The following is an 18892-nucleotide window of genomic DNA, read 5'->3' on the forward strand; positions in this document are numbered from 1 at the left end:
TCAAATGAAAATTTTAAAAATCCTTTGAGTGTATGTCTTACCAAATTTGGTTTTACCATCCAGATTTAACTAATGTCCTCTCCACTTCTTCTGTTAACTGATTATGTGACTATTTTTAACCACCATTTGTGATATGTGAAGAAATACAGTCCAGACTGGGTGAAAGGGTACTGCATAGAATTGGCAGTGGCGCCCATTTATTTCTATGTTCAAGCTGGTTCACAATCTTGCTTGAGGTTCAATGGAAGGACATTCCATGAAGGGTATACAATGAGAGGCCAAAAGTCATGGGAAGACACTGAATGTGATGTTAATAACGAGTTACTCCTCCGCGAGCCCTCAAACCGGCAGCAATTCAGTGAGGCATCGACTCTACAAGGTGTTGGAATCGTTCTAGAGGTACCTGGACCCATGCATCTTGCACTAATACCCACAATTGGTTTTGTGTATATGGTGCGGTGTTCATGGAGCATACACCAGCAGCGACAGCATCATCCCATAAATGCTCGATTGGATTAAAGTCGGGGGATCTGGAGGGCCAATCAATGGTCGTAACTTCACTGGAATGCTCTTCCGACCACCTACGTGCCACGACAGAGCAGTGAAATGCCGCTTTGTCCTATTGAAACATGGCATCTCAATCAGGGCACTCTAGGGTCAGAAAGGGATGCAGATGATCTGAAAGAATGTCCATATAACTTGCACCTTATATCATAGAAAGAAAAAAAAAAGAAAAAAAAAACCTTGCACCTGTCAGCACTTCCTGCAGCCGGACAATGGGGCCTAATTGCGACAACGAGAATGCTGCCCAGACCAGAACTGAGCCACCTCCCGCCTGGACACAGCCTTGTTGACACACAGGATCCATAGCTTCATGGGGCATACGCCATACACTCACGTGCCCATTAGCTTGATACAACTGGATCCGGGATTCATCGGACCATACCACTCGCCGCCACTGTTTCATGGTCCCTTGCCAATGACCGCGGGCCCCTGCACATTGTTGAGCTCTCTGTCGAGGTGTCAGCAAAGGGACACGAGTTGGTTGTCGGCTGGTGAAGCCTATGTGGTGCAGTTGCCTCCTTACTGTCGTGTTAGAAATGGGTTTCTGACTCGCAACATTCAACTGGGTGGTGATATGACTTACAGTAGTCCGCCGAGCGCCCTATATGGTTCTGTGGAGGCGACTTGATGTTCGTTTGTTAAACACCTGTGTTCTTCCCGCGCAGTGGTTTACGCAAGTAGTAACATTCTGTCTGTGATATTGAAGATCCACCCTCGACACTGTTGACCTTGAAAACCCGAATACATGTTTAATTTCTGCAGTGCTATGACCCATGGGCCGTGCGCCGATGATCATCCCACATAAAGAATCGGTTAACTCGCGACATGTTGTGATTTTTACGATACTGGTGTCAGTGACAGACTGCTCAGCAATGCCGCAGCTAGCTGCAAAGCTCAGGAATCATACACGGCACATTTTTTGATGGGATACACCTTCCCGGACTTTTGGCCACACTCTGTATAAACGAGATTGAGGAAGGAAACAAACATGCAAGTAAGGAGGTTAGCTTTGGAATGAAAGGAATTGCAAGCCCACCAACCTTGCAGAATGAAAGTAATTATCAGGGCCTGAGAAGAATTGGATGTAAAAGAACTGTGGTTGATGAGAATTTTTGCCAAGTGTATGTGAAGATGAAGAATTTGATCTTGTTTTTCATGTTTATCCTTGTCTCTCCTTTCTGTTGTTAGTGACCTATCATGATGTAATTTTTCCTCTCTTTTTGTTTTGTTTTGTGTGTGCTTGTATGGATGCGCGTGTGCGCACGTTTCTCGTGTAAGAGTTGCCGTATCAAACAACTGCTGGAGGTTCTTTCCAGCCCATGTCCAAGTTTCCCTCCCATCTTGCCCTCCATAATCAGTTGTACAAAGCTGTATTTGTCATTTTTGGAATATAACTAAAATAGGTTAACCCTTCAAGCCGGTATTAAAAGTTTTACCCTACAGCGGTAGTAAATTTGAGAAATGTATCACAATTTTACATGCTGTCACAAATATTGCTATAACTTCTAAACAACTTGTCTGATTTTGTTCAAAATAAGTGGATGTGCAGTTTATGTCATGCAGATGTATCTACATACAAAAAGGTGGCATGCGAAGTAAAAAAAAAAAATGCCTAATTACCTTTTTCTTGGAATAAAATTTGAATCAACAGGTGTGCATGACCACTCGGGTGAGCATTCACTTATATTACTATCATTATGTACATCACACGTAATTTCCTGCTGTGCATAATCATCATCACTAACACTTTCATTATCGCTCGGATTATTCTCATCACTGTTTTCACCTAATATGCATTCGAGAGCTGCATTAGGTAAATGCAGACCGTGCGAGGGCGCCACTATGTTGTTTACAACGATCGATGTTGAAGAAACAAATTCTTTTTATGCCAACACAATGCCACATTATGGTAGAAGATACTCCCCTGCCTAGTATGATACCCTGTGCTGCGAACCTTGCTAAACGTTCAAGTTGACAACCAACAGATGGCAGGCAGATGTACATCTAAAACATTGCTAGCCTAGTCCGTACAGGTATACGTCACACCGCTCCTGGCTTATGTTTTGTAGGTCCGTACATGTACACGTCGAACTGGCTTGAGCGGTTAATATCCTTTCTTTTGTGCGAAGTAAGACCACATGTTTTCGTGGTATGACAGAGTACCTCCTCGTTAGTGACCTGGTCATAGGGTGTTGGAAATTGCACAATACATCCACGTTTCATTTCAAAGGCCTGCAGTAAATTCAGTGATGACACCTTTAATTTCCATCCTTTGACACCAGAAAGCAGTACTGGAATCACAAGACTTCATGACACATGGACGAATTTTGAATTAGAGGTCATGGTTGCACAAAAGATCATCATCATCATCATCATCATCATCTTGAACCAGCTCCAGTTTCCTACGTGCAGTGAATGAGCGCTCTCCCCCTATTGCTGTTCATGTAGGTGCCTTCTTCAGATCACGCCCAGCCAGATCATTTCTAATCTGATCAATCCATCTCTTCCTTGGCTGACCACTTGTTCTTTTGTCGAGTTCCTTTTAAAACCACACTCTAGCTGTTCTTTGTAGATCCATTCTTTTGAGATGACCAAACCATTTCAGCCTGGTTTAGACACAGATCTCACTAAGGGATTGTTTGATTTGGACAGGATGGCCTATCTCATTGTTTCTTATTTTGTCCTTCCCCGTTTTCTGAATCATAGTTCTGAAGAATTTAATTTCTACTGCTTGTAGTTTGCTGATATTTCTGTTGGTTTGGACTGTATGTGGCAACTGGTACAAAGAAACTTCTGTAGAGTTTTAATTTTGATCTTAATCTTGCTTATCCCAAAGTAGTTTTCTCACAAGATGATAAAACTCTGCTCCATTCTGTACTTCTCTAGTGATGTCTGAAGATGATAGGCTGTGTGTTGTTTTTACACTGCCAATATAGCAGAACTGATGTACTTGTTTCAACCTTGATCTATCTAGATTGATGTTAGTACAGATGCTCTCTCGGCTAACGGGCAACACTACCATTTTGGAATTGCTTTTCTTGAGACCCAATTGCTTGGATATAGCATTCCAGTCTTTCAGCTTCTGTTGTACTTCGGCCTCATTGTCACCCCATATTGCAACTTCATCTGCAAAGTCAAGACCTTTCAACTCAGAGTTGTTTTTGTTGTTGAGTCTCATAACTCTTTTCATTATTTCTCATTATTTCATCCATTACATTGATAAATAAAAGTGACAATAGTGTGCTGCCTTCTTGTGCATCCTGCCTAGTCTCAAACCACTCCGAATATCCATCACCTATTTGGACAAAACTCTGGCAATGTTCATACAGCATTTTGACTTTATTAATTAAAGAACATGGTGTAGACCTCTTCTGAAAGCATTCCCACGCTTTTTGTCTGTACAGTGTCATAAAAAAATGAAGATGACGTCATTTCCTTTTTCCTAGTGCTTCTCCATAATCATCCGTACAGAAAGTAGATCTGTTGTTGCCCTGTTCTCTCTAAAACCATAACTGCTCCTGTTCAAGCTGAGGTTCATTTATGGTTCTTAATCTCTAGACATGATACAGGCTTTTGGGCTTCTGCCGTGTCAAGAAAATAAGCTGAAATTCTTTGTTTCACAGAGAAGAAAATCTCGACTGTCCACGAGAAAGGCTTCTTAAAAATAATTTCACCCTATTTTCTTGACATGGCATAAGCCCAAAAGCCTATTATCATGTCTAAAAGTACGGGCCGTGAAAGCATCAGTGGCAACGTTCTTAATCTCTGTTCTATGATTCATTCCATTATTTTGAGTCCATGAGATAGAAGAGTGATGCCCCTGTAGTTACTGGGCTTCTATCCGTTTCCTTTCTTAAATAGAGGGACGACGACGACGACTTTAGTCCAGTCTTCAGGTAGTTTTTCTTATTTGCAAATGGTGTTTAAGACTTTAACAACCATTGCAATCCTTGCAAAATATACTTTTTTTTTTTAAATTTCAGAATCACACTTTTTGCAGTGCCAATTCTGGTTTTGATTTCTACTTTATTATTGTGGACCATACAGACATCAATCTAATGTATTTAGTAGTAATTCCATTCCATTTCCTCTAAGAGTTCTGGCCATTGACAATCTGGCAAATTGTGTCATTCTTAGAGTGGGAACCCAGTTCAACAATCTTTTAAAAATGAGATCAGTGCTAACTAATATTATATGTTGGTTTTTAGGTGGATAGACTGCTTGCTACTCAACACCAGATCATGAGAGCTGAGAGGCCAAAATTATCAGATGCTTCCAGTGTTGAGACATCTCCAATCAAACCTGATTCCATGAGTACCATGGAGAGTGATTCAGATATGGATGTTGATTCTCTAAGTAGTGAGACATCCATTCGACAGGGTACCAAACGCAAGCCCTTGCCTGTTAAAAGCGGAGAGGATGCATTGTTCGCAGTTCCTGCCCCGAAGAAGCCTGCTTTTGCTGTATCTGAAGATAGCTGTGACAAGGATGATTATGATACAGAAGATGATGGTTACAGTGATAATTCATCACTATCTGATAATGTGAAGGAGAAAGGTAAGTCTAGTTTAATATTGGTGGTGGTAAGTTCCCTTCATAAATTGTACTAAGCACACCAGTTGTAAGGTATTTGACTGATGAATTATGTACCATTGGGCTGTCGTCATGACAGGATTTTCTTGCCAGATATGTTTATTCGTCATCGTCATCATCATCATCATCCAATTCCCTTGTCCAGCTCCCACTGGGTTGGATTGTTTATGGCATCTTTCTGTTGTTCCTCCTAAACTGTGTTCTGATCCAGGTTTCTTCTACAGTGAGTTTCTCTCATCGGTTGGTTGGCAAGCACGCCAAGCTTTTTTGCCTCCTGTTGACTCGTCACTCCCCGTTCCGCGGCATAGCAACAAGGACAGCACTGTCACTTTATCCGTGCATGACATGAGATAACAATTAAAATGAAGAAAATAAGAATTAAGAAAATTAGCAATTAAGAACTAAGAAAATAAGCTGGTAGCCTACCTTATGACAGGAGATGTTGGAAATGTTCTCCACCTACATCCACACTTATAAGCTGGGTACACCTGCTGGCCAACCGAGGGGAGAAACTCACTGTAATTATACTATTCTTGATGGTTTTCAACCACCTTAGTCTGGCCCTCCCTTGTTTTGTCTGGGTTTCCATTGTCCGGTTCGGCATCCTTCTCTCTTCCATTCTTTTAACACGTCTATCTATGTTTATCCCTTTCTATTCTGTCTTAAAGCTTTTCCGCTCCAATTCCTTCTTAATGTCCTTTCTTGTCTTTCCTCATCATCATCATCATCATTTCCCTTTATCCAGCTGTAGCCGGGTAGGGGCAAATATGGTTCCTCTCCACTTTCTTCGGTCTTTCCACCACTCCTCTTCCAACACTGTGTCCCAGTCCAGGTTTCTTTCTATAATGCTGCGTTGGATGGTATCCTTCCATCTCAATCGTGGTCGTCCACGGCCTCTCCTTCCTTGAATTTGCATTTCCTGTCTTTCCTATCATAGTAAAAATTTAATTTCACTGAAATCTCCCGTCTTTTTCTCCTCTGCATATGTCATAGTACATCTTATATATTACTTCTTTATACTTCCTTCCTCCACACCAGGTTTCTCACACTCTGGTAGAATGCATTTCCCTGTTGAATCCTTTCACAGATCTCCATATCTTGCCCTGCATCCTGCATCTGTTTGCCTCCCAAGTACTTGAAACTGTCTACAATTTCAAATTTTTGTTCCATTATTTTGATAAATCCTTTCCTTCGCCTTTCCTCCTTTGGTTAACACCATTCTTCCAGTCTTCTTCAGACAGTTCTCTCACTAACATTGACCCCTCAAACTTGGTGGAGTGAATCTTGTGCTGTAACGGCGGTGGTGTGGCGGTTGCAGAGAACTTGAAGCATTATGAAGTCCTTATCTCTTGCTGATGTTGCTCTTCTTGGGCCTGATTCTGGTCTGCTTGAATAGCATCCATTTTCTGTCGTTAGAATGTGTAGTTCTCAATACTTTTATATTGTAATGTATGCTGCTGTTATCTGCCACCAAAGCAACAGCTTTTGCAGCATCTTCAGGGCTTAACAGCATGCTTACTCCAGAAAATTGATTATGATATAAATATCTTACAAACACATGATTGAAAGGAGTACAATACAACACTTACAACAATAAGTGCTTGAAGAGCAGGAAAACGTTATTGTCTCACATACAATGATGTGTTTTCCTGGCTGTGCGAGAATTTTTTTATCTAATGCACACTTCACTGTTTGCTCACAAAACAAAGTCATCAACCTCCCCTATGTAGAAATATAGGATGAAGTGCTAAACTTTGTTCAAATAGATAATTGCACATAATTTGTTCGACATTTAATACATGTTCCGATTTTCATTTACAGTTCCGATTTTCATTTACAGTATTAACTGATACTGAACATGGTCAGTTTTTTTAAAACATGTTTATAGAAATATTGTGTACAGGGTATTGTAAATGCTACTATTACTTTATGCCATGATATTATACAGTACCTTACTTACATCTTGCACCACTAGACCCATTAACGACATATTTCTACTATGGCTTAACTCCTATGCACCCGTAAGCGGATTGATACACGCTCAAACGGCTGGGCGAGGACTTCACAAGCGGCCTGATATGCCAGGAATGCAAGGTCGCATATTGGAGACGTTTGTGACATCTGTTGGCTTATTCTAGAAACATTTCTAATTGAAATACGTTCTTGGTGTCTCAGAAGTGTCACCAGAGTGCTCTGGTATGCTTCTTTGGCAAAGAGAATTTATTAAAATATCGATTCAGAAATCTGTATTCTGTTGTTGACAAGATGGCTGAGAAGGAAGTTGCATGCTCGCGCGATATGCTCAGTAATAGCAAATTCAAATCATACTTGATGTTTTAGGCTCTGATTTCAGCAGTGATAGTGAGGAAGAAGTTATTAGTGATCCTGTGCATGATTGAACACGAAATGTATCACCAGAGAGTGTAGTAATATCGTATGACGTGGAATGCCGAATGAACTTTTTCCCGCCCCTCAAGATCTGATTACGACTGCCAGATTTGAACCTACGATCTTGGTACCTGGATGTGAACACTTTACTACTTTGACTGAATTTTAATAACAATCATAACAATAATAATAAACAGGTTCGAATCTCATCATTCCCTGCCTTGTGATTGGTTTCCCATTAGTTCCTTATTTCCAAATCAGGCAAATGTTAGGCTCATGTCGTATTGATTTCCTATTATTCCCTTATTTTAAAATCGGGCAAATGTTAGGCTCGTGTCGTATAATTAAGGCCATACCACACACTAAAGAACTTCCAAGTTAAGATAAGTTAATGAAAAATTTGAGTTTTCAAAGGGATTTTTTATGTTATATTTCTGTATATATGTTATATTTCTGGTATGGGCTATATCAAATTTGTTACTTTCATTGACCTGTCTGTCTCATCCTTGGCTTTGACAATATGAAAGTGACTGAGGTATGAGTGATGCTAGTAATACCATTGCTTATGCAGCCAGTCCCTGTTATGAATGGTATGAAGATATCGCTCATAGGGTCGGTTGGTGCATGCATTTCAGTGGGCTTGGCAGACTGATATGTAATAGCAACTTCTGGCTCGGTGAGGAAAGCAACAGGAAACTACGTCACACCTCATTTCCCTAGTACGCCTCTTCAGTGATGCCTAGGCTATTTATGACGGCTGTTGGCGGAGCTGCAGAGGATCAAACCAGCCATCGGGCTGAATATCCAACATACATTTCTGTATTGTTCTGTTTTTGTGTCAAGAGCAATAGCGTGGAATTTCTCAATACAGTAGAGTCTCGATTATCCGACCTAATCGGGACCTGGAGTACGTCGGATCATCGAAAATGTCGGATAATACAGAATAACTTTGAAAATGAACTAAAACAAACAGGAAGGCTATACTGTATTAATATGTTTTATGGTACTATATTTATTGACTTACCAGTTCAATTGTACAGTAGGTGTAGTATTGAATGAAAACATTCCAAATGTCTTACGAAAAGAAACTTGTCAACAATGTCTGCTAGCCTGTTGATTCACGTTTTCTTGGTGCAAAATCCCGCCATCGACGATAATCATTCACTTTGAGTCATCGTTTTCTCCTTTTGTTCTGCAATGTCTCGTTCTTCTTCATCATCCTCATTTTCTTTAGCATTTACAAAACCAATAATATCAGGGTCAGTTAGTTCAAACGGCTGATCTTGTGCACATCTTGAGTCATAGCATCCTCACAGCCAGTAATGCAATTCAGTAAGGGAACAATGTTTTCCATGTCTTCTTGTACCATCTCCTCTCGATGTTCAACCTCACTCAACAATATGTTCCAAGACTTTCTAATGTTGTTGTTTCAACTTCTTCCCAAGACTGCGCTATCCAGTATGCCACGTCTTTCATCTTGTTTCGTTTTAACTTTTCTATCATGTCGTTGCCATTGTCCATTTTCTCTATCAGGGATGAAAGGTGTTTCCACCAATATTTCCTCTTCAATGTTTCCAGCACACCTTGGACCATTGGCGGCATAATGACGTCACGTTAGGAAGAGGAACATGAACAGAAATGTTTTTAAATATCCTCGGCTTCTTTGCTTTACCGATCATAAACAGTTTTGATTTTAAGTTCCCAGTAATATTACTACAGGCAAGAACAGTAACTCCTTCCTTATTACGCTTGCAGCCAGGTGCAGACGTCTTGGCTTGGGCTGCGAGAGTTTTGATGGCAGCATATTGAAATTCAGTCCAGTCTCATCACAATTAAAAATCTGATCACCGGTTAATCCTTCAGCAAGAATTATTTCTTGAAATTCCCGTTTAAATTTCACAACCTCACCAGATTTAGCTGACAGTTTTTCTCCACAGATATTAAGCTGCCCAATCCTGTACCGTTTTTTTCCACCGATGAAGCCACCCAGCACTGGCAGTAAAATTAGGGCCCCTTTCATAAAACTCCTTCTGGAAATACACCACCATTTATTGCAGAATGGTACCAGATATTGACAGGCCTTTTTCCCAGTTTTGAGTGAACCAAAGAAATAGTGCTTCACTTACTTTTTCATACTCAAATTTTTCATTGTTTTTCTAATTTTCAGTGCATCACTTGTTGCTCTGGTAGAACACCACTTTTCAATTTCTTCTCTGTTATGTTTCCAGTCTCACACTGTAACATGTTCAACAACATAATCTGGAGCCACTTTTTGAAGAGTTTCCCCTTTGTCCATTCTCCTTAACCCACTCAACTTATCTTCCACAGAAACAATCACTTTCTTTCGTTTACTCGCCATACTCACAGAGTGATGTAGATGTTGATTCCCATAGGGAACCTAAAATATTTGTCCTGAATTAGTAAATTTATACCGTATTTCACGGCATAATCGTCGCCACCGCGTAATCGTCGCATCCTTTATTTTCAATACAAAAATCGGACTTTAAACCTTTAATTACATAATCGTCGCAGGTCCAAATTTTGTTCACTAATCTGGTTAAAAGGTAAATGGAACTGCAACGTAAGTTGCACATGAATGCGCAGTTTAAATACGTGTATGGTTTATGGGCAATTTGGCAACACAGTCACGTTTGCGACATGTTGCACAACGTATAAATAAATAATACCGGTATATGTACGACGCATGGCTTACCGGTAGACTATCGGCAGTTTGACAACGTGGTCGCGAGACAGTGTACTATTTATTCACCACCTACATATTATGCTTACCGGTAGGCTATCGGCAGTTTGACAACGTGGTCGCGAGACAGTGTACTATTTATTCACCACCTACATATTATGAGTTCCCATTTGAAATACGTAAGGCTGTAAGTTATCGCTTATCGGCAACGTCGCCAGGAAATACTGGCTAGGTAGGTTGAATGGACCTCGAACCAGCCCTCAGATACAGGTAAAATTCCCTGACCCGGCCGTGAATTGAACCCGAGGCCTCCGTGTAAGAGGCAAGCACGCTACCCCTACACCATGGGGCCGGCTCCTGTGTTATTGCGCACGAAGTGAAATCCAAGACGATAACGCAGATTTCCACGGAATTATTCAGCCGAATTATTTACGATGTCTCAGTTGTCATCGCTAGACTCTTATCTTACCTACTACTACGTCATACGTGTCCGGGCATGGGATGAAAACTTTTATCCAAGCAGTCAAGATAATTATTAGCCAATGCTATTAAAGTTTTATTTTATAAACTCGTCAGTCTTGTAATGTAAAATCATCAATAACTGGGAAGAAATATTAACCTAATTACCGTATGTTTAAAAGAAATTGAAAAAAATTAATGTTTGTTACTGACGTCTCGGAATACAGTCAACTATACAGTAGATCTACACCGCGCTAGCTAGAGCTCCGGTTTGCAAGCTTTGCGCAAGCGCAGTAGTGTGTCGCAACCAATGAGCTAAACTGATAAATTGTTGCATGCTTCCTTGCTGCCTAACAGTATTGGCTGCTCTGGAATGGACAGATCACAGATGCATTTATTTGTTTCAGATTTACGTGCTTACTGTAGACATGTGTGCGTGAGAATTCAAGTTTTTAATTTGTGTTTTGGGTGTTTGCAGAAATAATTTGTTTTAATAGTGAACAATTACGGAAAGTCATTTATATCGCAAAACATTAACGTGTGAAGCATTTATAAGCGATTATGGGTAAATATAGAAACTATTCTGCGGGCTTCAAGCTAAGCGTAATTGCCTTCGCTGAACAGCACGGGAACAGAGCTGCAGAAAGAAAATTTTCTGTGAGTGAAAAGTTGGTGCGTGACTGGCGGAAAGTAAAAAACAAGCTAAAAAGCACAAACCCTTCTAGACGCGCGTTTAGAGGTCCTAAAACAGGGAAGTTTCCTATAATTGACGAAGAAGTGTTTAGGTACGTCAGTGAAATACGTAACAATGGCTGCAGTGTATCATATGAAATGTTACAAATTAAGGGACAGGAGGTAGCGCGCAAACACAACATACCGGTAACTCAGTTTAAGGCGACTCGTGGGTGGATTAAGGGGTTCATGCGACGACACAATCTGTCAGTGCGAAGGAGAACAACACTAAGCCAAAAGTTGCCTGCTGATTACACGGACAAGATTGTAAATTTTCACCGATTTGTCATACGTTTGCGCAAGGAAACTTCGTACTTGCTTTCTCAAATCGGTAATGGCGATCAGACTCCAATCTTTTTTGATATGCCTCGCAACAGCACTATTGCGCTAAAAGGATCACGGAGTGTATTAATGAAAACCAGCGGTAGTGAGAAGTTGCGATGCACGGCAATGCTAGCCATTACAGCTGACGGGAGAAAGTTGCCGCCTTACATCATTTTCAAGAGGAAAACGATGCCTAAGAATATACAGTTTCCCCGTGGAATTCATGTACGAGTGCAACCAAAGGGTTGGATGGACGTAGAACTCATGCTGGACTGGGTTAAAACTGTGTGGAATAGAAGACCTGGTGCACTACTAAAACAACCAGCTCTGCTTGTTTTAGATAGTTTCCGAGGTCATCTCGTGAACGAAGTGAAGCAAATTCTCACTACAAATAAGACACGACAGATAGTCATTCCTGGTGGCCTAACATCTGCTTTGCAGCCACTAGACGTATGTGTTAATAAACCCTTTAAAGACCACTTACGTCGATTTTACAACGAGTGGATGATGAGCGGCGATCAGCAATTGACGCCCGCCGGAAATATCAGGCGTCCACCCTTGGACTTGTTATGCTCGTGGGTGAAGAAGAGTTGGGATCTTATACCACCTGAACTAGTCTCCAAGAGCTTCAAAAGGACTGGGATTTCGAATGCACTAGACGGTTCCGAAGATGACGCAGTGTGGCAGGGAGACGAAGAATCTGATACTGATATTAACAGAGGCGAGGACGGCGCATCAGATAGCGAAACCTGCGATAGCGACACCTAAGATTTGGAATAAATTGCGTACCGGTAAGTCCGCATTTCACAACAAAGCGATAATTTTTTGCAAGTGTAATATTTTAACTTTAATACTCAAATTAATGACAAATTAACTTAATACGTTCATTTTTATTTTCAGGTTGGAAAATCGTTCACCGAATTGTTGCGAAAAATAATGAATTTTGTTTTAGACTATTTTAATTATTTTGATGTATAAACGCGAGTATTACGTGCATCTTAAATTTGTATCAAATACAATTTAGTTATAAATACATTTTTTGAGTAATACAAATACTGGTATTAAATATTCATCGTATAATGGTCGCACCCTACAATTTTTTTCGAAAATTTTGGTATAAAAAGTGCGACGATTATGCCGTGAAATACGGTAATACCAATATAATGGTCCGTTATTGGACATTATAAATTTTCCAGCTAACTCATTCTTGGTTGCCTGCGTTTCGCCCTCGTGTGCTAAGTTAGGCTCGTCAGTTGGGACTTAGCACACCACCCAAGACGCAAGGCTAGTGCATACCGTGGAGGCCACTGCATAGACTATTTGAAGCGACCAGCAGTGCCAATGCACTATGAGAGCTATGTGTCATTTCCAAAAATAGATGCCTGCCTGGCCATCAAATGATGTAGATGTTGATTCCCATGGGGACCAAGAATGAGTTGCTGGAAAATTTATAATGTTCAATAACGGACCATTATATTGGTATTATACTCACAGAGGGTATGAAAACTATATCCGCACCCAACCGATGCTACAATGAACATTGACTGAAAACACGCTGCACCTCTCCTTGAGAAAAACCCGGTCCTACCACATGACTGCCATTGCTTGCCCCACGGTCGCACCCTCCACACCAAGTGTCCGAGAATTGTCTCCACCTAAAGTTCAAATTAAGCCTACCAGTGTCGGATAACACGGAATGTCGGATAAGCGAAGGTCGGTTGAGCAAGACTCTATTGTAATGTAAAACAGGTCCCTTGATAATACACGCAGTCGATCACCCACTATACTTTTTTAACTGAAAGCTTGCAACACCAAGGTTGCATACTAAAATGTTGGCGGATTTCTAGCAATGTCAGAGCAAAGGGCGGGTGGGTGCATATGGGTTAATTCATATGGGGAAAAAACTCATCAATCACAGACTATCTTTTACGTGAATTTAACCAGTGAATAATAATATTTTGGGTACAATTTAAGTGTGAAATTACTTTCATTGAGATGTCGTCAGAAGCTCAGATAAATCGTCAATCTCTTGCATAATTTCAAGGACATCTTGCCGCATTGGAGGCAGTTCAGCTGATTTGTTCTCTTCATCCTCTACATTGTCATCTGGTGCACTTTCATTATTATTTCAGAGCTGGCCCCATGGTGTAAGGGTAGGGTGCCTGCTTTTACCCGTAGGCCCTGGATTAGATTCCCGGCAAGATCAGGGATTTTTACCTAGATATGAGGCCTGGTTCAAAGTCCACTCAGTGTTTGTGATTATAATTGAGGAACCATCTGACTGTGATATAGCGGCCCCAGTCTAGAAAGCCAAGAATAAAGGCCGTGAGGATTCATCGTGCTGACCACATGGCACCATGTGATAGGCAGGTGTTCGGGCTGAGCAGGGGTCACTTCGTAGGCAATAAGCCTTTCGAGGTCATTGCGTCAAGGGGTTTGGTTCATCTATTTCAAGAATTTCTGAAGTGAGTTTAATTCTCATTTTAATCACACACTTTCCAGTACACCAATGACGGACAACATAAAGATGAAAAGCAAAGTTTTCCGTAAGTAAGATGTGAGTGAGAATGAAGGAGTAACTAATTGGTGGCCATGATATTGTTCTCTACAAGAGCGCAAGTAACGGGACCAGTACATTGCAAAATTAGCAAGTAAAGGGTGGACTACTCTTCAGCTGGATGGCCCTTGGTGGATCCAGTAATGAAAATGTCACTTTTCTCTGAAACATTGCCAAAACTGAACGGAAAATATTCCAGGGATGGAGTGTAATAAGCGGGATTCAAGTACAATGTACAGGGTAATGTATGAAGGCTTTATATATGATATGTGCAGGGACATGAGAAAAAAATAGGATGATATGTGGGATAGTGGGCACATAATCATCAGGGTATTAAAAAGTATTTAAAATAGTATGTGCTTGGACCACCTTGTCGATACACTTTTGTCATTGAAAATTATTCATACCTGTTTCAAGAACGTAGTACATTCCCTTCATCAGTGAAGTTCATTCAAAGAATGAAAACAAAATAGCACTATTTGGTTTTTTTAGTCCAAAATTTAAAGAAGTATTATATCATAATTCACCATATCAGTGAATGAATAAACATTAGTGAAATATTATGAAAATTATCATTACATACAGTTTTATTATTTAGATGATGTTGAATGAGAATACCTAAATAAATTTAAGATCTTCAGGTTTTATCTTTTTCTTTTTCTTTTCTTTAAATTATTAAACGCTAGTTTATATAATGGGTTCTCATCTGTACTTCTTTCATTCAAACTTGATTCAAAGTGATTTTTTTGAGCAAGGTAAATTTCTAAACATTTTAAAACATTCATGAATTTTCCCTTTTTGGCCAAATGTATTAATTCCATGTCATTAGAAATGTGTTTAAATTTATCATTCTTTTCAATCATATGCTTGCTGTACTTCTTACAGTGCTTCTACATCTGGATTTTCTTCTCTTCTGCTTTGAGTTTGTTCTCTTGTTTGTCCCTTTTCATATTCCTATCTCTCTGCACATGACTTGATTTGACATGTTTGTTCCTTTCTAAATGCTTATAATGACAGGTCAGTGAGGGAAGAGGGAGCAAGAGAAAGAAGAGAAAGAGACAGTCATAAAAAACACTAAAGCACAAGCATGTTCACCATATCTTCGTACTCTACCATCTCTACATTAATAGACTCTTCCCTCATTGTTCTCTGTCATTGTATTTATCCTAATATGTGTTCCAATCTGATTTCCTATTACTTTATTCATCACTTGTTCTATACTTTCCATGTCTTTAATTACATTTTAAGTTTTGGTGCTCATTGATAAGTACTGTTCTTCTTTAACTTGTTCTTTGGTGATTTTGTTTATTTATGAGGATAATTTATTTTACAGCCACAACGGAGACTAAAGGCCTATTCGTTTGTAAACAATGCTCCCAGGAGTTTTCCCAGATCCGGGGTCTGAAAATGCACATTCGCTACGCTCATCTCAAGATGGGAGGGTAAGTACATTGGTAAACTTAGTAAACTGATTTTTTTTTTCCCTTTCCTTTTTAGAACAAAAGTCCAGTATATGATGCTAGTCTGTTTAATTAAGAAGTGAATTCTTTCTATTTTGAGAACCAATTCCAGATCAGTAAAATCTCATTATATATGAGGATAATTTGTTTCACAGGCATGATAGGGACTTACGGCCCATTTGTTTGTAAGAAATGCTACTTTTTCTTCCCCCTCAATATCCAAGCCTTCATGTTCATGTGCAGCACAACCTGCCTGAAGTGGCCACCAGTTGTTCTTCTAGAAAAAGAAAATTTTAAAAATGGCCGTTGGTACAGGGGCCGCTAAATTTACTCTACAAAGTTTTATAATCAGGGAAGAGGTCTGTTTCCTCACATGATTAGCACGAAGTATTAAAAGGAACATGCATATTCATTGACCATTTAACACCTTATTTAATTTATGTAATCACAGGTAAACCATAGAATACGCCCCTTCTGAACTAGAACTGAACTATTTATGGAGAGGAGGCTATTTTAAATGTAGCATAGTATACTGGAGAATGACATTTTTAAAATTCACGTGATTTCATCTTTCAGTATAATTTGTTTTGAAGTATTTTCACATCTCTTTCTAGTGACATGTTTCAAAAGATTCTGGAAGTATATTCAGATACAAAACTCCATTCATACTGTACAGTCAATGATAGTACGAATAGTACACTCTATTCAAGTGTAATGCAGCTTCAAAGCTTTTCAGTCTGTTACATTAAGCAGAGGTGCCAACTATTACGGATTGTCCGTAATTATTATGGATTTTACCTCACGATTACAGGATTACGGTCAAAGGGGAAATTATTACGGAAAAGGTGACATCAGAAAAAATAATTTTGTACCGAAAAAAGGAGAAGAAGGAAAAGGCTCGAAAGGATTGAACATTTCTCCTAAATCGTCCTCGTTTCAATGCTTGTACCTTGGCAACAATACTTATTCGATCGTGACTTCTTTTTGCTACCTATAAGTGTTGTAAAATTCATTGTGAATGAAGCAGCTCAGGCACTGCTGTTCTCCACTATAATTCCTTCAATAATGATGTATTTGCTGTGTTAAAATGTACCTGACAGTTGACAGAAAGATTGAGAAAGAAGTGAGGCCTACATTAAGCACATCTGCACTGGAATCGCTTATGGTTCAAAAGACGAAAATGTCATCACAGTGGGAAGGATGCTTCAAGAAAAACTGCACTGAAAAGCAGCTGCTGCGTGAGAAACAAGCTACGAGGAATGTTTTATCACAGAACTAACACGTTGTGTGCAAATGTTATTGTGTAATATGATATACTTTCGAATAGATTGCTAGAGGGAAGGGCAAACGGGGTGTGATTATCGAGAAGGGAGGAGCATGCTTTGGACTTGACTAGAAATTTTTCTCGCGGGCAGAGGGCGGTTACTGATAATCCACTTCAAAGGTGCATTAAGTTAACTCTGTATAGTGTGGCTTCCTTCATAACAAATCTTTAAATGAGTTTGTATATTGTTATCTTCTTCAGTCACTCAGCCACTTGCCTCGTCACAGGTATACGCCTGCTCTCTCTCAACAGTCAGTCTGGTGTTGGTGTCCATGCCAAGTGCATACAATTTCCAAGGGACATAGGGACATTCACTTCAAACCAAATTAAACAATAGATCACTACATGTGATGAAAAGGAATACTCATTCAAGTTATGAATGTTCCCCTTCAAGCTACATACAAACCATTACCCATATTACTATTCAACAAAACATGATTTATAAATTAAGTGGCTCGACTATGCCAACTCCCAGATCAACTCCTGTGGGAGCAACGACATAGTTCGGCACCAACCGCAGCAGTTTTGATGTGTCATTTGGTATCAATTTTGGATGTGTTTTCGGACTTAATCAATGTTTCAAATTTAGATTTGTAAGTGAGACATACCGGATTGTTTTCTTTATTAATGGTTATATGTGAGCATAATGTTTTCCAATTAGATCGTGGCCAAAGATGACCCAATGTATGTGGTGTCGAAACTAGTCCCAGTTATATAGGACACTACAAGCTAATGGTATTGAGTAGTTGGACCCTTCTCTACCCTTTGATAGTGATCAGTTGTCAATATGGATCATAATGAAATTCATAACTTATGAGTCATTCGACATATCCACCGCTTTCTCTGCTGCTATTCACGAAGCTATCTGACACTCAATAATGGAACAGTTGCTTTTGATGTTATGCTTAATTCCATTATGACGCTTCAAAACACTTAACCTCTTCGAAAATGAATGATGGTCTGCACAGAGACCGTACAACAAAGGTAACTACGTTAAAAATACATCGTGTAGCTGGTACGTTCCGAAACCTGCATCGTTTAACATGCAGTCTAGCTAGGGTGAATGGAATAAAATGTTACGTTCATTTCTGAAGAAAAAATAAAATTGTTATGTTTTACAATGCCCGTTTAGCCATAACCCTATTGTTTTCAATGGCTGCTAGCAACTGAGAAGCGCAAGTGGCAACACTGCAGTAATGAGACTGCTCAGCTCGACGAGCTACACACAATGTTCATCTATACACGCATTGCTAGTATGTTGGTAGAAATTACGTGGGAAGCATGCACCTGTTCTGTATCATATATGATCTCTGTACCAATTATTTTTACATAGTTAATGACTGGTAAAGAAAAACAGGAGTTTACGAAGCAGAGTTTAAATTAACAGTGATTACATTAACAGAAAATAGTGGCAATCGTGCTGTTTTGTGTACACCCATCAGATGTGCACTACTGGCATAAATAAAAATGACAGTTATAGTATGCCAGGAAGACAGCCTTATATTTTCAGGGACCAAAATCAGGCCGGTATGCAAACATTGAACAAAAGACTTAAAATATGAGATTGGATTAAGAAAAGACAGCTGTTCAGTTTTGTATGAAATGCTACAGTTAAAGGAATCAGAGATGCAAAGAAAAGAAATAGTTTAAAGCAATCAGAGGATGGTTGTGTAGATTCATGAAGGGGAATAACCTTTCTCTGCGAAGGAGGACATCTGTGTATGCCAGTGATTGCAAAGGACCATACAGAAAAATTGGTGGAATTCCATTGGTATTTTAGATTGAAAATC

The 18892-nt window shown here is 39.7% G+C and overlaps 1 protein-coding gene across 1 annotated transcript in view; it reads left to right on the forward strand.

Annotated features, from left to right (window-relative positions):
* LOC136886750 (uncharacterized) overlaps positions 1 to 18892 on the forward strand; it is a 275978-nt gene that overhangs the window by 252999 nt on the left and 4087 nt on the right. Inside the window, exons 21-22 of the mRNA XM_067159555.2 lie at positions 4773 to 5121; positions 15652 to 15760. Coding sequence (XP_067015656.2) covers positions 4773 to 5121; positions 15652 to 15760 — 458 coding nt within the window. The remainder of the gene's footprint in view (positions 1 to 4772; positions 5122 to 15651; positions 15761 to 18892) is intronic.

This window comes from Anabrus simplex, chromosome X (assembly GCF_040414725.1).
Source record: "Anabrus simplex isolate iqAnaSimp1 chromosome X, ASM4041472v1, whole genome shotgun sequence".
NCBI lineage: Eukaryota > Metazoa > Arthropoda > Insecta > Orthoptera > Tettigoniidae > Anabrus > Anabrus simplex.